The sequence below is a fragment of the Macaca fascicularis genome, chromosome 3 (assembly GCF_037993035.2).
Source record: "Macaca fascicularis isolate 582-1 chromosome 3, T2T-MFA8v1.1".
Taxonomy (NCBI): Eukaryota; Metazoa; Chordata; class Mammalia; order Primates; family Cercopithecidae; genus Macaca; species Macaca fascicularis.
This window is the reverse complement of record NC_088377.1, coordinates 144,710,343-144,735,013: the sequence shown is the minus strand read 5'-3', so window position 1 is coordinate 144,735,013 and position 24,671 is coordinate 144,710,343. Positions and strand designations below refer to the sequence as shown.

Genomic DNA, 24,671 nt, shown 5'->3' with positions numbered 1-24,671 from the left:
GTATAACCTTGTGAGTGATTTTTTTCCTCTTTATTAAAAAAAGATTTTATAATTTGGGCTCATAGTAAAAAATTCAAACAGTAGAACAGTGTGTATGTAGAAGGCATTCCCCACTCCCACTACAAGAGTTTGGGTATCATTCTAGAAGTGTTTTGTCAATACATAAGCATTTTTCATTTACACACACACACACACACACACACACACACACACACACACGATCCCATATTCTTCTATAATTTGTGTTTTTTAAAAAAACCACCATATTTCATAGATAGCTTTCCACTTAAGCACATTCAGAGTTCCATCATTCTTTTTTTTTGAGACACTGTTTTGCTCTTGTTGCCCAGGCTGGAGTGCAATGGTGCGATCTCAGCTCACTGCAACCTCTGCCTCCTGGATTCAAGTGATTCTCCTGCCTCAGCCTCCCAAGTAGCTGGGATTAACAGGCATACGCCACCATACCCAGCTAATTTTGTATTCTTAGTAGAGACGGGGTTTCTGCGTATTGGTCAGGCTAGTCCCAAACTCCTGACCTCAGGTGATCTGCCCGCCTCAGCCTCCCAAAGTGCTGGGATTACAGGCATGAGCCACTGTGCCTGGCTTCCATCATTCTTTTCCAAGACCAGAAAATTTATTTAACCAACTGTCTAAAGATGGACATTGTGATTGATCCCACTATTTTATATATAACTTTCTTTACATATTGAACATTGAAGGGGAGTGGGTGAGTCCTAGGAAACATTCTCTCCTAAAAGTTTACATTTTTCACTGACTAGAAGTGACCAAAATAGATTATACTGACGAGAAAAGACTTTTGAAAGCAGTATGGTCAGGTTGGCAGGTGAGTGGCCTCAAGAACTTAGGATTTCATTGCTACTAAAAGAACAAGCTATGATAGTTCTGAAGCAACGATTTAGTCAAATACTGATGCTGTCTCAGATGAGTAACTGCAAATCACTTCAAAAAGTAGAAGGGTAGCTTAAATGTGAAAAAGGTTACTGCCACTTCATGTAGGGAAAATAACAAGTATTTGCAAATAGCAAAATAAAAAGAAAGAAACGGTTTCAGTACAAGCTCTTATACTCACTTGGTATCAAAACAGTCCAAAATAAATCTAGAAGCATGGCAAGTTATAGCTGTGTTAATGATGAAATGTGATATTTACTGTTTAAATTCAGCAGCTGGAAGAATCCCCTTACAAGGAAAATAGAAAATACGTTTACATCCAGACTGCATTACTCTTTGGAAAAATATGACCAATCAGATTTTCGGTATTATTGTTAAAACCTTTTCCTTCACCTCTGCATCATGGTGGTCAACTAAAGCTTTTATTTTCTGGGCACATTCTTCTCCATGTAACAGGAAAAACAGTGAACCTTCAGTGAAAGTAGGCTGCACAGCTAAATGGCCTTCTATTTTGAGGCAGTTATTTATATTCTGAAATAGTGTAAGTACTCGAAGAAGAATCTCCTTTGCTACGTGGCTGTCATAAAGGGAAAGGAATGATGAATCCACCTGAAATAGGAAACAATGAGTATTATTTTGTATTAATAATATATGAAAACATTTTTCACGTATATTTTAACATCTTAAAATTGCATTGAATAACATTTAAAAATTTTAAAATTCACATTTAAAATGTGAATATCTCACATTTTAAAAATTTTGTCATAGAAAATTAACCCAAAATTGCATAACTTAGATGTATAAAACCTTATGTATCCCCATGCTGTATACTAATGGAAAAAAGGGAGTGTTTTAGCTGGAAAAATACAATTTCCTTGTAATTTTAGAGTGTGGTTATTTGGGAAAAACAACCATTTTTCTTTTTTAAGATCTGTCATATGGTTTCATGGGAACTCATTATTTCATCAAACATTTAGTGCCCATACACTAGAGGGCGCAGAGCTGGGTGGGGAACAGGGATGAGCAGATGAATATGATGGTTCCTTTTCTACAGGAGTTAAGCTCCATTCTATCCCAGCATTCAGACCACTTATCACAGCTTTTAATTACCTTGTTCACTTGTTACATATTTTTGTTTCTCCACACGACTGTAAGCTTCATGAGGACATGTACCATGTCATGCTGTGCTCACTGGTGTGTCTCATCTAGAGTCTAGCATATGCTGGGGACTCAGTACTGCTGTTTCAGTGGATACTAAGATACATGTAAACACAAACAGGTCCAGTATAAAAGATGGAATGGCACAATTGTACCCAAAATTGGGTAGAGAAAAAAGTTATAATTTATTGTTGCTAGGGTGAATTTTTAAAAATGTTTTTCAAAAGTAAGTAAAATAGACTCATTGCAAAAAATTTAGGAAATTCATATATACAAAACGAATTTAAAAAATTCTTTAATACTGCTCCTCAGAAAGAATCCCTGTTAACATTTTAGGTTAAATCTTTCCAGATCTGTCTGCTCAAATTTATATATGTATATATTTACAAAATAAACATATAAGCTATTTACTTGGGCATGAAGAAGTCCTTCTGTCATGGCTGGATTTTCAGACAAATTCAAAAGCAGTTTCAAAACTTGCACCTGAAAGAAGATGATACTGGCTTATCTCAGAGTGGCAAGCATGAATTTTCTCTCTCAGGCATGCTTTCTCTCACCATGTCTTCCAGGCCTGGCTCAAATTCTCTTTACTCCAGGAAACCTTCTCTATTCATTCTACTTTAAACATCTCACTGTGAACTCTTATAACACTTGGCACCACTCTTAAGAGAACCTATCACAGAGCAGTGTTATTTAAACCTCACTTTTCCAATTACACCGTTAGGGAGATACAGAGTATACTGCAAATGTCCTGCACTACTCTTAGAGAACCTATCAGAGATAGAGGTTTTCTATCACAGTGTTATTTAAACCTATTTTTTCCCAATTATAATGTTAGGGAGACAGAATATTGCAAATGTCTTCACAATCTACCCCCAACTCACATGCACATCCGAACAGATGGTAAGCTTAACATCTGTTAAATACACGATCTTTATTATGATTACTGTTAAGTGAAGTATGGCCAGGCATGGTGGTGTCGACACGGCCTGTAGTCCTAGGTACTTGGGAAGCTCAGGTGGGAGGATCGCTTGAGCTTTCCCACCTTAATGATGTTCAAGTTCAAGGATGTTCAAATTCAAGCTATGATTGTGCCTGTGAACAGCCACTGCACTCCAGCCTGGGCAACATAGTGAGACCCTGAGACCCCATCTTCACCCCCCACAAAAAAGAAAGAAAGAAATATAATCTTTAAAATAACAACAAAAAAACTCTCAAAGCTCATTTCTACTTAAAGTATAAAAATTCTGGAACTGTTTGGTTACCAAGACTAAATACATAACAATATGGCCCCTTTTAGTAAGCTACTATGAATCTTTGAGGCTATCTTTTAATGTGAAAGTGTTTTACAATCATATAAAAAAGCACAGTGATAAAAACTGATTGATGGGTTGATTGATTGAGATGGGGTCTCCCTATATTGCTGAGGCTGGTCTTGAACTTCTGGCCTCAAGGAATCCTCTCACTTTGGTCTCCCAAAGTAACTAGGATTATAGGCATGAGCCACCATGCCCAGCAATGATATAAATAATAAGCAAATAAATGTTATTTAATGGCTGACTAGCTAAAATATCAGCATTCTTATCACTTATAACTGAAAAGTCAGTAATAAAAAGACTCAAATAGAACGCCTCTTTTTAAAAACAAAGGCCATGTGAAACCATACTTTCCACAAGATACCTGGAACTAAAACAAGGAGCATAGAGCGGGGGTACTAACTCAGGGAAATGTGACAAATGTGCTCTTCACTAGAGCTGGGAAGGAACCTGGATATTATTTTGCAAAAATTTTTTATTACAAAGGCAATAGATGTTTACCATAGCACTTTAAAAAAAAAATAGAAAAGCACAAAGAAAAAGAAAATTTACCCATATTTACATAACTAGAAATGATCACGGTTAAGTTTTGGTATTTTTGGCCAGGTGTGGTGGTGCATGCTTGCATTCCCAGCACTTTGGGAGGCCAAGGTGGGCAGATAACTTGAGCTCAGGAGTTCAAGAGCAATGTGGGCAACACGGCAAAACCTCGTCTCTACAAAAAATACAAAAATCAGCCAGGCGTGGTAGCATGTGACTGAAGTCCCAGTTATTCGGGAGGCTGAGGTAGGAGGATTGCTTGAGCCTGGGAGCTCAAGGCCGCAGTGAGCAGAGATCATGCCACTGCAATCTAGCCTGGGCAATAGAGTGAGATTCTGTGTCAAAAAAGAGAAAAGTTTTGGTATTTTCTTTTTGATCTTTATGCGTATATCCTGTGTACTCACAATTCCTTTGATCATGTTGTAGATACTAATTTATTTGAGGATAACATAATACTTTGCTTAATTTTACTGTTTTTATCAAATATTTCTTTATTTTTAGAAAATTACTACTTGGTCATAACAAAAATTTTAAGTAATGAAAAAGAGAACAAGGTAAAAACAAAAGCCACCATGCTATTGGCCCCTTCCAATCCTCAGCAGTGACCACTGGTAACATTTCTTGAATATGCAGAGATTGTCTTTTTCAAACAGATGCTCTTAATAAATTAAGGTCTCTGGGAGTGAAAGAGTAAAGGAGACTTTTGACCCTTCTTTAGTGCACTCCGTGGAGGTCACTATCAGATCTCATCTGGCCTGACTCGCTGTCAGCAACACTAGGAATAAGTGTTAGAAAAAAAAAAAAAAAAACACCTGGTTCCAATGTCAATGAAGTTTCAATTAGAAAAATAGGAAGAAGAGGTATGAAATAGGATGGTTCTGAACTTATGACATAAGCCTGGATGAAGTCAAAATCTGACACCCACTAATAGTCATGAAGGCAGGTATACAACCAGGGAATAGCAACAGCAATAGCTATTTTGGTACCCTGTATTAAAATCTGATGTTGCTACTCTTTGTAGAAAGGAGTTAAATATGAGAAATATATATATACATATATATATATACACACACACACACATACACACACAGAGTACAACTACAGATTAAACAAATATATGGATTTTGATTTGAAACCATATTGACATGTTTTTTTTTTCCTCATCACATGCACCATCTTGTGGTGACACTAGGACATTTTAAACCATTAGTTTCGTTTTCATTGCGGATGTAACAAGCACACAGTTTATTTATGTTAATCCTCCGCTGTCTGCATTTGGTTATCAATCAGTGGTGTACCCAAAAGGTTATCATAGTACAGTGAGATCCCTGACTTAAGCAAAGTAAGATATTTTAAAATTCATTTTAGTGGTTATTTACTAAGAAAATACCTAAATCAGACATACTTTCCCACTAACAAATGGATGACTATCCAAAAGTTTATTTGCAAGTTAGAACTTTAAACTCAATTTTTATGGAAAATCAATGTTGTAATTGGTGGCTATGTTCCAAGGCAGACCAAGAAAGCAAATTTTCTATCCTAGAAATACTGAACTAGCAATGTAATGGAAAAACACAACACAACAAAACAAAAATAGAACATACTATCGTGGTGTGGGTCATCTTTTAAAAAGTCAAAAAATACATGAAAATGCAGACGATGTCTGAGACAGATATATACAGCCCCAAGGCCAGACTCGCCTGGCTGAACTCAGCCTGACTCTGAACTCAGAGTTCCTCCAGAGTCAGGCAGAGGAGAGATTTCTCCTACAGAGGCAACAACATAAGAGTAAAAAGGGAAGGAGTTTCCACAGGGGTTCAGGGGCTATAAGTTATCTTGCTCCACTGGAGACAGAGATGTTGATGCATGTTGGAAACTGCCCGGGAATGGTGCAATATTGCTGTAAGACTCTTACATTTAATTTTCAATACCTTTGGTACATCTTGGACCAGATCCAAACAAGTTTGGCTATTGGAAAAGAGAAAAGTCCACGTACAAACACCTTGGAAACATAAAAGCAAGACTACAGTAAAACTCTGCTGTAGTCACCTCTTGATAACCTCAAAAATAACTGCAGTGATGTTGAATATTTGGAGTATGGCTTCACATTTGGTCTTTCTAAAATGCTTATGCATTTGTCTCTCAACTGTTCCAGAGAACACAGAGCAACATGGTAAAAAGCCTTGATGAACAATCAACCCAACTTATCAGAACTTTTAATTAGCCTACAATCTATTTTTATGCTACTTTTTCTTGAAAAATGGCAATTGATAAGAATGCACGCTAATATGAGAGATTTACTCAAGAACCTTTTTATAGGGCATCTCCTAAGGTCCTACTTAATTCAGCTCAATATCTGTTGCCTCTTATATCAACCTAACTGGACAGAGTGAAGCACTGAGACATCTTTCACTCATTCAATTCACTTCATTTACTACAACTTAAAAGTTGTTTTAGAAATATTTTTCAACAAATAACTGAATCAAAAAAATGATTTGTTAACCCCAAGGTAAGTAAAATATTCAACTAACCACTATTATTATTCAAAGACTCCTTTTAATCACAATGTTCCTATATTTGGTGGGGGGAAATCTAGCTTCTGAGAAAACCAAATGAACATGAATCTGCTGATAAGTGAAACAACAGATGATCTTCACAAGTTAATTTCGCAATGGAGTATTTGGGACTAAATATACTTTCTTGGGCCCATGTGAGTTTTTAATAAATCTTCCTCTTCTTTGAGGCACATTAACTTAAGATAGGTGGCCTGCAAATACGATTTCAATGTTAATAAGCTTGACACAACAGCTCTTCATACCTTCGTGTTTCCATTTCCAGTAAGTAATACCTGGAACAGGTCTGTAATGTAATTGTGAAGCATGTGCTGGTGGTCATTGGTAACAGTCATGTTTGTCAACAATCTCAGTCCGGCCAGCTGCACAGCAGAGTTCAGAGGACCAGAGAAGACATCCTCACAGACTTGATTGATGTATATCTGAAAGCAGGGGAGGAATATGAGCATCTTAGAATCTCCAAAATTTTTCTACTGAACAGTCACTTTTCTGCACAGTGGAGTAAGGCTACTGCTCAGGATGGAACTGACTCCTCAAAAAATATGACATTTCCATCTGACCCTCAAATGTTGTTGACTTTTTAAAAGCTTCCTTTGGTAATTCCAGGCACAGTGCTTAGCATCTTACAAATACTCCTCACTTAATCCTGAAGACAACTCTAATGAGGTGGGTGTTACACCATTACAGCTTTCTTGCAGACAAGGACTTTTAAGTCTTTGAGGAGCTCGAGTCCCCTGCGCAATGTCAGACAGCAGGTGGGGATGCAATAGCCAAGCCCAGAGATCATGCTCTTAACAGCAGTGGCTTCTCCCTGGCTGGAGGCCTCCCAGCTTAGTCCACCTTTCTGTTTCAACTGGTCTGTGCACAGTAGGATCAGGGAAGATGAGAGGCCATTTTGTGTCACGGTAAGTACCTCAGCAGTAGTGTCTAGAGAGCTACATCATTTCTGAAGTAAAGAATGGGAGGATAATGTGAAACAGAATCTTTCCCTAGAATTAATCCTATCAAAAGTAAGCAGAACAAAATTATACTTGGCCTAAGGTTCTTATTTACCTAGGTGTGTGTATATATATATGTAATTCACCCCTTCATAATATTGTTAACTATCACTGGTAAAAAGTAATGCAATGCTGTAGTACTCCTGTATCATATATCACAGAACTAAACTCAGTGTGATGGAAACTTTTCTGAAACTCTATTTTCTGTGTCTGGCCATGAGCTTTCTTTTTTTCGGGGGGACAGGGTCTCACTGCCGCACAGGCTAGAGTGGCACAAACTCTGCTCACTACAGCCTTGACCTCCCAGGCTCAAGTGATCCTCCTGCCTCAGTCTCCAGAGTAGCTGGGACTACAGGCGTGAGCCACCATGCCCAGCTAATTTTTGTATTCTTTGTAGATACAGGGTTTCACCATGTTGCCCAGGCTGGTCTCAAACTGTTGAGCTCAAGCAATCCGCCTGCCTCAGCCTCCCAAAGTGCTGGGATTACAGGTGTGCACCACCATGTCTAGCCTGGCCACGAGATTTCTAGCTTAGAAAAATGATGTTTTACAGATAACTGCTATTCACGTAAGCAAATCTGAACTCCACCAAAAGTTCTAACTGCTAAGAAAATTTCCTAATTTGAAGGGTAAGAAGTTACCAATTGTCCCATAAACAATTAATTTTTTAAAAACCCCAAATGTATCCATGTTACCATAGAAACTAAATGGCAGTAAAGCAAAGAGAGATTAAACTTTTAATCTGGTTTCAAGATCTAAATTACATTTATTTTTAGAGACAGGATCTCACTCTGTCACCCAGGCTGAAGTGCAGTGGCATGATAACAGCTCACTGCAGCCTCAAATTCCCCTGTCTCAGTCTCCTGAGTAGCTGGGACTACAGGTGCATGCCACTATGCCCAGATAATAAATTTTTTTTTTTTTTTTTAGAAATAGGGTCTCACCTAGCCTGGCCAACATGGTGAAACCCCGTATCTATTAAAAATACAAAAAATTACAGGCATGGTGGTGGGCACCTGTAATCCCAGCTACTCAGAAGGCTGAGGCATGTTGCTTGAACCCAGGAAGCAGGGGTTGTAGTGAGCTGAGGTTGCACCACTGCACTCCAGCATGGGCAACATGAGCGAGACTCCCAAAACAAATAAATGGGGTCTATGTTGCCCAGACTGGTCTTGAACTCCTGGCCTCCAGCAATCTCCTGTTTTGGCTCCCAAAGTGTTGGGATTACAGGTGTGAGCCACCACACCTGGCTGTCATTTACATGTGAAAGTCAACTGGTTCTCTTGGGTTACAATTTAATTATACATCCATCCTTTAAAAACAGGGCATTTATTTAGCTCTTTATAAATCATATATTTCTGTAAGAAGCTGATGTCTTTCAAAGCATTTCCTAAAATGTGTGGACTGTTTACAACCTTATTATATCTGAATCTTCTGACCATTTCAATTCTAATAACAAGTTTACCAAAGGGACAGCTTAGTTATTCCTGTAGCTGTGTCCACCTCATCTTGTTCTGTTCTCTTGGAATTCTCTCCTTCCCCAATTCTACCTGTAGAGTAACATTCTCAAGAGCCAGGTCAGACTCCACCTCTTACAGAAACTTTTGGATCAAATCTCTCCTTTCTATGTACTCAATAATGTTTTACTTACATTTTTCCTTAAAGGACTTCATTATGTTCTGCCTTGACTTACAATTATTTAAGAACTTGCCTTATCCTTCCTTCCACCTTTCTTAGAACAAGAGTTGCGTCATGCTCATTTGCACCACAAAGCAGGAGTTTGATAAATATTGAATTGAAATAACATAATTTCCTAATATTGCATTTTTCTGCTGACATTATCTGACCCTGACCTGGTTCCTTTAGCACCCTTAGATTAAACTGAACCCCAACTCCAAAAGTCTTGCTGGCTGCAAAAGTTAGAAGCAGCCTGGCCACCCTCCTTCAGTGGCATATGAAGAAGCCCTTGCAGATTTTGATTCCCACTCTAGAGCTTTTATCTAGATGACCACGGCAACTGAACCGAAGCTGATGAGAGCTGTTAAGAGTGTTTGAATTTGGTAGACCAGAAGTCCTGAAACTCAGTCAGATGTTGCAGTACCAATTCCAAAAGACCATTAGGTGTAATCAAGGTTCATGCATGTGGTGTCAACCCTGTGGAGACATACATTTATTATGGCATTTATAATAGAAAACCACCTTATTCTATACTGCTGGCTCAGATGTAACTGGGGTAATGGAAGCTGTTGGAGGGAATGCATCTACTTTCAAGAAAAGTGACAGTTTTCACTACCGGCACAATCTCTTGGAGCCATGTGGAGTATGCTCCTGTAGCAGATCACACTGTTTACAAACTGCCTGAAAAACTGGACTTTTAAACAAAATGCTGCCATTGGTATCCCATATGTTACTGCATACAGAGCTCTGATTCACAGTGTCTGTATGAAATCTGGAGACTGGGTTCTGGTTCATGGGGCTAGTGGAGTTGCTGGAGTAGCAACATGCCAAATGGTTAGAGTTTATGCCTTAAAGGTTTGGGGCCCAGTTGGTATTGAGAGGGACAAAATGCTTTTGCAAAATGGAGCCCACAAAGTGTTTAATTACGAAGAAGTTAATTATGTTGATAAAATTAAGAAATGTGTGGTAAGAAAGGAACTGATGTGATTATTGAAATAATAGCTAATATAAATCTTAGTAAAGCTGTGAATTGTTTGTCATATGGAAGATGAGTAATAGGTGTTGGCCACAGTGGTACTATTGAAATAAACCCACGGGACACTATGGCAAAAAAGTCTAGTAAAATTGTCGTTACTCTATTTTTCCCCAACCAAGGAGGAATCTCAGCAATTTGCAGCAGCCTATCAAGCTGGAATGGAAATTGGTTGGCTGAAACTTGTAATAGGTTCTCACTATATGTTGGAGAGGCCGCCCAGGCTCACAAAAATCTCTCTTACGGCAACGGGGCTACTGTAAAAATGATTCTTCTCTTTTGATGATTAATTCTTTCATGGATTTCAGAGGTTGTCTTTTGCCCAGTTTTACTTACACAATCTTTTGTTTAATTAACATTCATTTGATCCAGTGAGTTTCTTATGTGAAAAAAGTAAGATTTTCCTTTGGAGAACTGAGGAAGTACAATAAAATTTATTTTATGGCTGGCAATATATTTTTTACCTTCTATTTCAAATCAAGAAATCTTCATAGTACAAAAGAGCACGCTAGTGGTTTTTTGGCATTGGGGTGCATTCCAGAAATTCTTAACTGATACTTGATTAATTCTATACCTTTGATTAAAACATAATAATTCAAAATAAGGTTCTCAGTTTCCAAGGACGTCCAATCCTACTTACCTTTATAAAGGTTCTTTTGTATCTGATTAGCCATAACTGTATTGGACTCTAAAGATTTTCTGGACTAAAAAAAAAACCCCTATTCCAAACTAATCTCATCTGGATCTTTAAGTCTTGTGGAAGGGCAAGAATATATAATTTTCAGGGCACTTTGCTAGTTTTCCAATATTTTCCCAAATATTAGAATATCCACTTCATTGGATATTCTAATTGATTGTCAATGACACCATATATTCTGTGAGGACAGCAACCTTATCTTTCGTATGACACTTGGTACATAGTCTCCAAACTGGTAATACTTCTTGACTGATCAGATTTTCAAAGTAGATTTAGAGTTACCTGTGTGTGATGGGGGTCATATATTTTTATTGAAATTAATAAGCTTACCAATTTGACACATTAAGAATGGTCTGCTTTTGCTTCATAGCATAGTAATCTGTAATTCTGTAGAAAATTAAATTTTCTAGTCTATATAGTACTTGCCTCTCATCACTTCTGCATAGCTCCTCACAGTTACTGCCTAACAGTGTTCTGGGCTGGAAGTTTTTATCTAAACTAAATACAGAGATTAACTCTTACAAATCTTGCCATCAATATTATGTCCAAGGAAATAAAGTTTGGTTATTTGTTGTTTTTTTCTTCATATGAGCACATCCTCCTGTCTCTTGTTTTGTGATTGTCTTGACCTGATTTGTTCTGTTGAATGACAATTTCTGGTTTGAACGTGGGAGTCCTGTTTCAGTAATGAACAGAAAACTGCTCTTTTCTATGACTGAGGGGTATCACTGGGTTCTGGCTATATATGCCATGGCTGAAGTGTTTTAACTGTTAGCATTTACCAAATTAACTATTTTTTTTAACAGGTTAACTGCCTTATAAATAACATTTTTGAAAAAAGCATTAAAGCAATGTCAGTAACACAGGTTAGCATGTGAATCCTAAAATGAAGGATTTCTCCCCATACAATGACATAAAGGAACAGTTATTCTGTAAAAGTCAGTTTAATCTATTTGCACATTTGCCTCATCCACTGAAAGAGCTAAAGCATACAGTGACTTAACGTTTTCCAATACACTCATATAGTACACTTAATTTCAAAGGCAAAACTAGCCAAACTATATGCATTAACAACCATATTTATGAATATGTAGCACTGCATATGCTCTCTGAATGAATGTCTTGTAATACTAGTTCTAGTTCTAGTTGGCACGAAGTCTTGTCCCAACTTTCAGCCAACTACATTCACTATTTGGTTGGTGCCTATAGCTTTAAGGCTATTACTGTCACCAGTGCCTGTGCCTGATGTAAAGTAGAGGATAACCTGTAGAATAAACAAGCATTATTTTACTGAAACAAAAGTTTTATTGTACCTCTTATTGGCCAGTTCAGGTCCCTCCCTCTTTTGTCTTATTCTCCATTCCTCTAAAGGTAATCCTTGGCTGTAAAATTACAAAGGATAGTCTACTGAAGTTTCATTACTCATCTTTTTGTTATTTTTTCTTTTATTTATAGAAAACCTTATATATTTGGGATTTTCAGTCAACTTACCTTTATCTTGATTTGATTTTCAACATTCACACTCAGGTTATTTAGTGCATTTAAAGCTTTCTCTTTAATACTCTGGTTGGAATGGTTGATTTTGTTTCCAACAATTGGAATACCACCCAATTCACGAATAATAGCCTATGAGGGGAAAAAAATCAAAACAAAACAGGACTGGGACTTCAGTACGCATCTCCGTTCACTGAATTCTTTGCATCCACAAATACAATTAAAAATTAATGGCTTTTTGGAAATATCTTTCCCATATACAAATATTTAATTCAGATTTTTAAAAAATCTCACTACCTATACTTTTATAGGTAAAGAAAATCCATTGAAAACAAAATTAAGATATAGAATTACTTAAACTACAGTGTTGAGAAATACAATAAAAATTTACAGAGGTACTATAGCGATCTTGAAGCAACTTACAAATAAAATTATTTTTCTTTGAGATGAGTTATATGACTTCTCCATTATAGGCAAAACTGGAAAAGTGTTACTATTTAGAATACTAAAGTAAGTGTTTTAATTTAGAATACTACAGTAGTGTTTTGCTAACATGTATTATTTGAAACACTAATCCCTCAAAATGTTAAGAGATGTTCCATAAAAATAAGGGGGGGGGGTTTTCCCCATGGTTATATAAGTTTAGGAAAATCTAAGTATAACAAGAGTAAGCATGTTTCTTTAATATGTTCATGTGCATTGGGAATCTTGAAGAGGTGTGTGTTGATGATAGTATGTCTATGAACTATACACAAAAAGAGGGTCATTTTTCAGCAGTGGAAATGGTGGGAACACACTGATATCTTGCAGAATCAGTTTGAAAAATGGTACCCAGGGCCAGGCGCGGTGGCTTACACCTGTAATCCCAGCACTTTGGGAGGCCGAGGTGAGCGGATCACTTGAGGTCAGGAGGTCGACACCAGCCTGGCCAACATGGTGAAATCCCATCTCCACTAGAGATACAAAAATTAGCCAGGCGTGGTGGCTGGTGCCTGTAATCCCACTACTGGGGCGGTTAAGGCAGGAGAATCGTTTGAACCTGGGAGGAGGTTACAGTGAGCCAAGACTGCGCCACTGCAATCTAGCCCGGGCAACAGAGTGAGACACTGCCACAAAAAAAAAGAAAAAAAAAAAAAAGAAGAGAAATGGCACCCAAATATTCAGAGGAAAAATAATCTGGGAGTTCTTATAGGTAGTTGCAATAATATGTTACCATGTACCTTTGCCTAAACATTGAAAGAAATAAACTGCTTTAATTCTTGTAAGAAAAACATGCTAAAAATGATTCTTGTCAAGTCAAGACATGCTATTCTAGCAGGAAAAAAGAAAAAGATTGCCATCATCTATCTACTTTTTACAAATAGCTCAATACTCCATTTTACCGTTAAGGGTGATCTTAGCATTAAAAGAGAAATAAACTTTCCCTTTACAATTTCAAGTTCTTTTAAAGGACTTGCAGTTACTAGAAAAGTTTTTTTTTTTTTTTTTTTTTTTAACTGTACTGTTAAAGCAGATTAAGGTACTACAATTGATGGTGAGGGCACTGACCCCCGCTCCTCAAGAAAGTACTTCTTCTCCAGTGGGTACCGGCCTACTCTGACTGCAACTTATTTTAGAGGAATACAAAATTATGCCATCAGAAATACTCCTTTAAAGGTAGGCTAACACATTAATCACTAGCTATTGTTTTTGCTTGTCTAGTGGCCCTCTTTCCACGGGGGCAGATGTGGCATCTCCTCTGTTCCACACAATCCCTCCTGGGATTGTTGTTCACTTGTATTCACAGCCATCCCTGCTACTTAGCTGTAGGCTGCTCATGTGAACCAGGTTTCCTAAACATGGGCGATGGTCCCTTGATTGATCCAGAGATTGCCCCAGAGACTGATCCAAAGAGCACTGGATCCTAGAAGAACAACTGTACCTTTTGGATCACGAGCTACAGAGATGAAGGCTTAGAGAGGCTAGTGGCTTTCTTTCAACCCTTGTGAAGAAAACCACTTTGTGGCCAGAAAGATAAAGACCAATACATAAAATTGAGTGGCCATAAGCAAAGCCAAGAGGTAGAGAAAGAGAAAACTCTGGTAACTCTTTCTGCGACCTTGAACTGGACTCAGTTGTGTCTGAAATCTGCTATTCTTTGCTGTCTAAGTTAGCTGAGCTCAATATTTTCCCTTTAAAGCTTAAAATAATTTAAGGTGAATTCTGTCATTTATAACTGAAAGAGTAGGTAATACACAAAGATTCTCTATCTCTCTATACATCTATAGAGCTTTACAGTAAACCTTGCCATTCTGGAGAAAGCTGGGCTAAAAATACAATAAATTCAAAATAATTTTGTACTTATGACAATGTTAACAAAGGGCATTAGCTGAAAACAATTACAATTTTTTTTTTAACTATTTTCTCATGCTGGACGGTTGTCAGAAAGAGTAGGAAGAAGGACATGTTCAAATTAAGCTCTTTAGTCTTAGTTTTAAGTCTCCATTTGCAGGAGCCATTTACATTGATTAGTGGTTATCAGAGTGTGGTCCAGGGACCACCTGCATCGGAATCATACTCAGACCTATATACATTTAAAGTATGTACTTAAATGTTAGATGCATTTATTGTTTTACTGAAGCACTGCTGAATTTTAAATAATTTAGAAGGCCATGAAACGCTAAACGTTCATTAGATATACTTACGAATGTGATGCCAGTGACCAACTTCATAGGGATCTACAATCACATTAATAATCATATTACTATTAGGTTGTGTTTTTCAGAAGTAAACATTATGTTTTAAGTATAAGTAGCCACATTGCACAGATGAGAAAATTGAAGCTCTGAGAGGTTAAGTAATTTATTCAGGGTCACAATTACTGCTAGTGTGTAAGAATGGAAAGAGCCTGCTTGCTGAGTTGAGGTACTTACTTGGTTAACTGAAAAGGCTGCATTGTTACCCAAAGTAATCAAAGCTCTTTCAATAATTACAGGATCCTCAGTCGACTCCAGCAGGTAAAGGAGTTTCTGAAGTTGTGCAGCATTTAGAACATCATCATATGAACCATCAGTTAAGTCTTCTGCATGAGAAGAAAGTTATTTGAAGTTAATCTAAAATCAATATGAGATTTTTTTTTTTTTTTTTTTTGAGACAGAGTCTCGCTCTGTCACCCAGGCTGGAGTGCAGTGGCCGGATCTCAGCTCACTGCAAGCTCCGCCTCCCGGGTTTACGCCATTCTCCTGCCTCAGCCTCCCAAGTAGCTGGGACTACAGGCGCCCGCCACCTCGCCCGGCTAGTTTTTTGTATTTTTTAGTAGAGATGGGGTTTCACTGTGTTAGCCAGGATGGTCTTGATCTCCTGACCTCGTGATCCACCCGTCTCGGCCTCCCAAAGTGCTGGGATTACAGGCTTGAGCCACCGTGCCCGGCCCCGAGATTATTTTTGAGACAGGCTCTCACTCTGTCACCCAGGCTGGAGTGCGGTGGCACGATCATGGCTCACTACAACCTTGATCTCCTGGGCTCAAGTGGTCTTCCCGCCTCAGCTTCCCAAGTAGGTAGGACCTGTGGTCCTAGCACATGCACCACGTCTGGTTAATGTCTAAAATTTTTTGTACAGATGGGGTCTCACTATGTTGCCCAGGCTGGTCTCAAACTTCTAACCTCAAGCAGTCCTCCTGCCTTGGCCTCCCAAAGTGGTGGGATAACAGTATGAGCCACTGTGCCCAGTCTGTTTTTTTAAATTTTAAAAACAATATCGAATACCTACTTGTATGGCAGGCACAGTATCAAGCACTTTACATCCTTAGGAAGAAGATACTGTACTACTCTCAATTTACAGCTGGGAAATGTAGGCTTATAGATACCAAGAAATTAGCCAATGGTCACTTGGCATATGGCTGTTAGTAAGACACTTCATGCAAACACTATATACCTCAAATGCTGATAACATTTTCTGTTTCTCCTTTTAAAAACCAGGTACACCCATCCAATGAAACACTTCCCTCTAAACAGATTAATTAGGAAATATGATTTGCGTTAAGGAGATCTTTTCTGAGCACATCAGATAGAAGGAAAGCTATGGGAGTAAACCAATCTTTTTGCTAGTGTGGCATTTTTGTTTGATTTATACAACAAGGCATGTTGACTAGGATACTAGAATAGTCCTGCTGGTGGTGATGACAAAAGAAAAGCTGACATTTTGAGGAAGAGCTAGGATAGCCAAATGCTGGATCTGCTCAATGATGTTCAGAACTTATGGCTGTACCTTTAAAAAAGTCCTCTTTACAGAAATCACCACAGAAATAACAGAAACCATTTTATAACACTCTTACTGGGGTGGTTGGGGGGAGGGGAAAGGGTAGGGTGAGGAGGAGGTTACACAACAATAGGTGCTACATGATCTCAAATCTGTGTTTTTTTCTTTAAGAAAAAACATACGAAATTGTTAGGCTGGGCATAGTAGCTCATCTCTGTATCCCAGCACTTTGGGAGGCAGGAGAATCACTTGAGGCCAGTGGTTCGAGACCAGTCTGTACAATATAATGAGACCCTGTCTCTATTTAAAAAAAAAAAAAAAAAGTAAATAAAAATGTTAAAAGTGGTTATCTTTGGGTAGTGGGATTATGAAGGACTTTTATTTTCTACCCTGTACTCAACAGTACTGTTTTTTTTTTCCAATAAACATGTATTATTCCAATAAACATGTAACATAAAATAACTAAGTATATTGCTTAAAGAAGAATCACACGCAAAAAATAAATAAACAAAATAAAGGGACAAGTATAGATTATGTATGGGAAACAATATGTGATATGTGATATATAATATGTGATGCCCTGAGGAAGTCAAATAAGAAATGTTAAGAAAATGTCACAGCTACGAAGCCAGAATATTCTCACTACCAAGTCTTAATTGAGACCTTTTACTTTTGAATCCACTGTCGGCCTCATTAACACCTTATAAAACAGGGTTTTGCCCCAAGAATACTTGAAAAGATAAAGGAAAGAATGATAAAAACACAGCTTTTCAGAATGGAAAGAATTTGGGGTTCATTCAAACCTCTCATTTTACACAGGAAGAAACTGAAGCCAGGATTGTTCAAGGATCTGCCTAAAATCACAGCAGTAGCTAGAAGCAGAAACCAGAGAAATGAAAAATCAAAGTTACAAGTAAGTCACTTACTATTTTTTGGGGTCTCAGTTTTCTCATCTGTAAATAAAAGGGTTTGCTTAATACTGTAACTGGCTCCAGAGTTTCCTACATAGCCCTGAAGTTGTATGATTTCATATATACACACATACATACACGTGCACATGCATGGCAGAAGTGTGATAAATTTAACTCATCCATATTTGAGATATTTCAAAATCATATTAATTTGTTACATGTTATCTCATAAAGTCATTTTTAAAAAGCTTACAGACTGGGTGCGGTGGCTCATGCCTGTGATCCCAGCACGTTGGGAGGCTCAGGCGGGCGGATCACTCGAACTTAGGAGTTTGAGACCAGCCTGGCCTCAGAGATGGTGAAACCCCATCTCCACTAAAAATAGAAAAAAATTAGCCAGGCATGGTGGAGGATGCCTTGTAATCCCAGGTACTTGGGAGGCCAAGGCAGGAAAACTGCTTGAGCCTGGGAGGCGAAGGTTGCAGTAAGCCGAGATTGCACCACTGCACTCCAGCTTGCGTGACAGAAGTGAAACCCTGTTGTTTTTTGTTTTTGTTTTTTTTTAAAAAAAAGAAAGAAAAAAAAAGGAAAAAGCTTGTAGATGTATAATTCTTTATAAATAGCCATTTAAAATTTCTCTAGGGATTAAATCACTGAAAGTAAAATTTCATGGTGTTATATCATAGAATTTTCACTTGGTGGGAAGAGGCACAGTGTGGTAGTTAAAAGTAAGGCAAGGCTGTGGAGCCAGGTTGTTTAGTTCAAATTCCCAAATAAGCTACTCACCAGGTAAGAGACTTAGGCTCTCTCAGCTTCAGTTTACTCATCTGCTAAATAGGAGTTAATAGTGCCTACCTCAAAGCACTTTTGTACCTAGAATATTTAAAGTGCCTAGTATATTTATTATTTTCATTAATGGGACACAGAGCCGATTAATAGCAAAAGTGGCTTTAGAATCCAGATCTTTTTACTCCTACATTACTTATTCCCCCCAACCATTATTCCTCCTAGTATATTAAAAAAAATGAGCCTAGCCAGGTGCAGTGGCTCACGCCTGTAATCCCAGCACTTTGGGAGTCTGAGATGGGTGAATCACGAGATCAGGAGTTCAAGACCAGCCTGGCCAAGATGCTGAAACCCTGTCTCTACTAAAAATACAAAAATTAGCCAGACATGGTGGCACGTGCCTGTAATCTCAGCTACTCGGGAGACTGAGGTAGGAGAATTGCTTGAACCCAGGTGGCAGAGGTTGCAGTGAGCCGAGATCGCGTCACTGTACTCCAGCCTGGGCCACAGAGCAAGACTCCATCTCAAAAAATATAGAATAATAATGATAATAATAATACTAATAATGAGCCTATATTTTAACTTTGTAAATTCTGTTTGAATTTCTAATAAAAACCATATATTGGCCTGGCACGGTGGCTTACACCTGTAATCCCAGCATTTTGGGAGGCCAAGGCAGGCAGATAACCTGAAGCCAGGAGTTCGAGACCAGCCTGGCCAACATGGTGAAGCCCCGTCTCTACTAAAAGTACAAAATTAGCCAGGAGTGGTGGCACATGCCTGCTGTCCCAGCTACTCAGGTGGCTGAGGCAGGAGCATTGCTTGAACCTGGGAGGCAGAGGTTGCAGTGAGACGAGATCGCACCACTGTACTCCAGCCTGGGCGACAGAGGAAGACTCCATCTCAAAACAAAAAAATAAAATAAAACAAAAACCATGTATTACTTTTTAGTAAAGAAATGTAAAACTTAAAACTCCAAATACATTTTACAGGAGGGCGATCATCAAATACTCAGCTCTTCCACTGGTGAGTTTTTGGACTACTATTACACAGGTGAGGCAGTCAAACACCATGTGTTCTACTTCCCATCTAGCTTTGTGCCAACAAGATTGTGAAAGAAAGGCTCAGTGGTTCGTTGTCTCCTCCAGTAAATCAAGGAGAAATTACAATTCTCAAAGGGAATGAAAAGTAACTACCACATTATAACACAGCAAGACAAATTTCAAGATAACTGTCATGGTTCAGAATCTTTCCAACTGTGAACACAATATGTCTGTTTATGTAGTCTTAGGCCCTTCAGTAAAATTATCTTCTCACTACAGAACTCCTACTTTTTAAAGTGAATTCCTAATTTTTAAAGTGTTTACAGCTATCATGAATGATATATATTTTTTGAAACAGGGTCTCATTCTGTTAAAATCTTTTCAACTAAAGTTTTAAGTTGTTACTGCATGTATACAAGAAGTTATTGGTCTGGGTATATTGACTTGTACTCAAGATATTCTATAAACTCATTGCTTCTAGTAGTTAGTTAATTCTCTTGGATTTTTCCAAGTAAATCATTATGCCTCCTACAATTATAATTCTGCCTCCTTTCTAATGTTTACACATGTTGCTTTTTTCTTATCAAGTTATGACTCCAGAAGGTTGAATAATAGCTGTGATAGCAGACACTGTTGTCTTGAGTTTAATAAGAATGTCTTTAATAAGGATAACAGTGTGTCTATTAAATATAATATTTGCTTTCGGGTTTTGATGGATGCACTTCATTAACTTAAGAACATTTCTTTCTATTTATTCCTAACTTGCTGCAAGTTTTTATCGGAAATGATACAATTTTTTTTCTTTTTTTTTGTTCAGAGTCTTCGGCTATGGAAAGAAATAATATTTTAATGCCTTTTTACTATGAGGTCATCATGTGGCTTTTCCTTTTTCTAATATGACTCCTCCTTCCATGTCCATTTGGCCTTGGTATATTATTACTTTAATCCCCTGATAGATTTGATTTGCTAATATTTTAAGATTTTATATCTTTATTTGTAGTTGAGACAGATTTATACTTTTTCATACTATCTTTGTCAAGTTTTGGCATTAGACTGTTGGATGAATTGGGACTGTTTCCATCTTTTTCAATGCTCTCAAACCATGTTAGTACAAAAATTATTTTTATTTTATTTTATTTATATATATTTTTTTGAAAAGGAGTCTCGCTCTGTCGCCCAGGCTGGAGTGCAGTGGCCGGATCTCAGCTCACTTTAAGCTCCGCCTCCCGGGTTTCCGCCATTCTCCTGCCTCAGGCTCCCAAGTAGCTGGGACTACAGGCGCCCGCCACCTCGCCCGGCTAGTTTTTTGTACTTTTTTAGTAGAGAAGGGGTTTCACCGTGTTAGCCAGGATGGTCTCCATCTCCTGACCTCGTGATCCGCCCGTCTCGGCCTCCCAAAGTGCTGGGATTACAGGCTTGAGCCACCGCGCCCGGCCTTTATTCTATTTTATTTTTTAAGATAGAGTCTTGCTCTTTTGCTCAAGCTGGAGAGCAGTGGCACAATCACAGTTCACTGCAGCCTTGACCTCCTGGGCTCAAGGGATTCTCCCACAACAGCCTCCTGAGCAGCTGGGATTTCAGGTGCACACTACCATGCCTGGCTAATTTTTGTATTAAATTAGGGGTTTCAGCCGGGCGCGGTGGCTCACGCCTGTAATCCCAGCACTTTAGGAGGCCGAGGCGGGCGGATCACAAGGTCAGGAGATTGAGACCACGGTGAAACCCCGTCTCTACTAAAAATACAAAAAATTAGCCGGGCGCGGTGGCAGGCGCCTGTAGTCCCAGCTACTCAGGAGGCTGAGGCAGGAGAATGGCGTGAACCCGGGAGGCGGAGCTTGCAGTGAGCCGAGATCGCGCCACTGCACTCCAGCCTGGGCGACAGAGCGAGACTCCGTCTCCAAAAAAAAAAAAAAAAAAAAAAAAAATTAGGGGTTTCACTATGTTGTCCAGGCTGGTTTTGAACTCTGGGCTCAAGTGATCCTTCCACTTCAGCCTCCCAAAGGGATTAGAGGTGTGAGTTTAAAACAAAGACAAGATTGCCACTGCACTCCAACCTGGGCAGAGCGAGACTCTGCCTCAAAAACAAACAAAAGATCATCTTCTGAAATCTAAGCGTGATGACTGTATTAGTCCATTCTCATGCTGCTATGAAGAACTGCCCAAGACTGGGTAATTTATAAAGGAAAGAAGTTTAATTGATTCACTGTTCCACATGGGTGGGGAGGCCTCAGGAAACTTACAATTATGGTGCAAGGGGAAGCAAACACTTCCTTCTTCATAGGCAGCAGGAAAGAGGAGTGCGGAGCAAAGGGGGAAGGCCCACATAAAACCATCAGATATCCTGAGAACTCACTATCATGAGAACAGCATGGGACGGGGGAACTGCCCCTGTGATTCAATTACCTCCCACTGGGTCCCTCCCACGATGTAGGGATTATGGGATTACAATTCAAGATAAGCTTTGAGCTGGGCACGGTGGCTGATGCCTGTAATTCCAGCACTTTGGGAGGCTAAGGCAGGCATATCACTTTGCCAACATGGTGAAAACGCGTCTCTACCAAAAATACAAAAAAAATTAGCCAGGCACGTGGTGTGTACCTGTAATCTCAGCTACTCCGGAGGCTGAGGCAAGAGAATTGCTTGAACCCGGGAGGCAGCGGTTGCAGTGAGCTGAGATCATACCACTGCACTCCAGCCTGGGTGACAGAGTGGGACTCTTTCTCAAAAAAAAAAAAAGATTTGGGTGGGGACACAAATCCAAACCATATCGATGATGAAATGAGCATTTCAGTGATAAAGGTGTAGCTTCAGGAAGAAGGGACTGTGAGCAAATTATTTTTTAAGCTGCCTTACCTAAGATAATGATGATTATGGGAACTGGTAAATTTAAGTTTAAAAGACTTTGTCCACATTCGTCAGGTTGAGTCAGTAAAACTGAGAAGATATCTGAGTCTAGGACACCTTCCCAATGTACTTATACAAAAATATTTCTGACATGGGAAAGAAAACAAATTAGGCTTTGTAAATGCTATGATTTGAATGTCTCTTGCAAAACTCATGTTGAAACTTAATTCCCAATGTGGCAATATTGAGAGGTAAGGCCTTTAAGAGGTGATTGCATCATGAGGGGTCTGTCCTCATGAATGAATTAATCCATTAATTATGGATTAATAATCATAATCATGGATTAATGAGCAGGACTGGTGGCTTTATAAGAACAAGAGACCTGAGTCAGCATGTTAACACACTTGCCCCTCTGGCCTTGGGATGCCCTATGTCACAACAAGAAGGTCCATACCAGCTACGGCCTCTCAATCTTGGACTTTTCAGCTTCCATAACTCTAAGAAATAAATTCCTTTCTTAATAAATTACCCAGTTTCAGGTATTCTATTATAAGCAACAGAAAATGGACTAATACAGTAAGAGTAAATACAAATCTTAAAAAAAAAAAAAAAAAAAAGCTGAATTATACCTAGTGCCAAAAGTGAAAGAGACCTTCCCCTTCCACTCCCTTTTCCTTAAAGCATTCCCTCATGCAAACTTGTAATTACAAATCCTTTGTTGGCCAGGTGAGGAGGCTCCATCCTGTAATTACAGCACTTCGGGATGCTTAGGCAGGAGGACTGCTTGAGCCAAGTTCAAACCAGCGTGGGCAACAACACGGTGAACACCTGTCTCTTTAAAAAAATACAAAAATTAGCCAGGTGTGGTGGTGTGCGCCTGTAGTCCTAGTTACTTAGGGGGCTGAGGTGGGAGGAGCCCAGGGAGGTGGAGGCTGTGATTGCGCCACTGCACCGAGCCTGGGTGACAGACTGAGTCCCTGTCTGAGAACAAAACAAAACTCCTTTTCCTGTTTCTTTGATACAAATGTAAATCTTTTTAAAAGCGAAATAAGCATTTGGCCAGTTTTACAGCCCAAGAAAGTCTTTCTTAAAAGCTTTGGAGCCTACTGTTTGGAGAAAGCCTACTCTTTGAAACCTACTCTTCCAGGAAGATAGAGCCCCAATCTCCCCAGCTCTGTGAGTTTTTAGCCTGGGCACCTGGTTCCACATCATAAAGACATTTTTACTTTTCCTCTGGATAAAGGCAATTAGATAACAACCACCCCAATTACCAGTAAATTTAGGATAAACTACACGTAGTGAATGGTACTGTCAAGTCATCTTACTTAAGGACAAATTAGTTTTTATCTTGAGAACACGTACGTAATACGAAATCGGTTCTATCTGTCCAGCTACACTTAAAGGAATTAGAATTCTTCTTGCTATCCCATTAGCAAATTGCCCGTGATGCTTGAGACAATCTAGTTTGTGCTTACTCAACAATGACGCTGTTTAGTTCTCTTCTACAATTGTGGACAGGAGTTTCTTGGATGGCAGATATGTTATTTTAAATTATTTCCCTAACGGCTTCCATGATGTGAAACATGCCTCTGGAGGGTTTTACCGTACCGATCAACTTTTGGACAGAAACCGAATCTGGCATTTGTCCGCTGGGAGGGTGTGTCTCGCGCAGACAACTGTTCCCATTTCCAAAACACACACCAGGCTGGGAGGTCTTGGACCACTGTGACTCCCAGGTACCTCCCCTCTGAGGCCGGGCCGAGCGCCCGCACAACTGCCCCTTTGACGTCCCTTCTTCCAGGACACTTGCAAGCAGAGCTTCACTTATGGCTCCGGGCCCCTCAACAGCCCTTCCACAATCGGCAGAATCCCTTTAATTACACAAAGGCCCGGAACAAGCTTTAAAGTGAGAGGCCATCAACAGGCTTTTAAGAAACCTAATCCTCCACTGTGGCGCAAAGCTCAGGCAGGAAAGCCAGGACAAGTTTTCATATCAGGATAGTGAACAAAGAATGGGCGGCGGGGGCGGCGCAGCACCATGCACCCACACAAGTACTGCCTCTCCCTCTAGCTCGGCTCCTCATCTTACCCCGAGGACACGCAAGCCACCACCCAAGCCCGGGAAGCCCCCCTGCCCAGTCCCCGCCCACCTGCCGGGCACCCCGCGGTCTCACCTGCAGACTTGGAAGGGCGCATCCCGAGCTCGCGGTCGCCCCGCCGCCGACCCCGGGTCAGTCTGTAAATGCAGTAGCAGGCGCCGGCGCCGAGGAGCAGGCCCGCCGCCACCCAGCCCGCGCCCCGGGGGCCACCCATTCTGCAGCCGCGGCAGAGCCGCCGCGCTGGGCCAGGGCAGGAGGCTCCTGGGGGCCAGCGCGGAGGTCTCCAGATCACGCGGGCCTAGCCGCCACAACAAACCGCGCGCGACCTGGATGTGGAGAAAGGAAATGGGGTCT

The 24,671-nt window shown here is 39.6% G+C and overlaps 1 protein-coding gene and 1 pseudogene across 2 annotated transcripts; one reads left to right on the top strand and one right to left on the bottom strand.

Annotated features, from left to right (window-relative positions):
• Positions 1-3: 3 nt before the first annotated feature.
• Positions 4-24,671, bottom strand: ARMC10 (armadillo repeat containing 10). Of its 2 annotated transcripts, XR_012432752.1 has the most exons (7): positions 24,393-24,671; positions 15,308-15,456; positions 12,393-12,527; positions 12,215-12,283; positions 6,742-6,918; positions 2,479-2,550; positions 4-1,518 (listed from the first exon to the last, which is right to left on the bottom strand). XR_012432752.1 is itself a non-coding variant. In XM_005550398.5 (6 exons), exons 1-6 carry the CDS (start codon positions 24,529-24,531, stop codon positions 1,264-1,266), a joined length of 927 nt encoding a protein of 308 aa, XP_005550455.2. In that variant the 5' UTR covers positions 24,532-24,671; the 3' UTR covers positions 4-1,263. The 2 variants fall into 2 exon arrangements, 1 of the variants encoding a protein (XP_005550455.2); XM_005550398.5 differs by lacking the exon at positions 12,215-12,283.
• LOC102117121 (quinone oxidoreductase pseudogene) lies at positions 9,499-10,487 on the top strand (annotated as a pseudogene).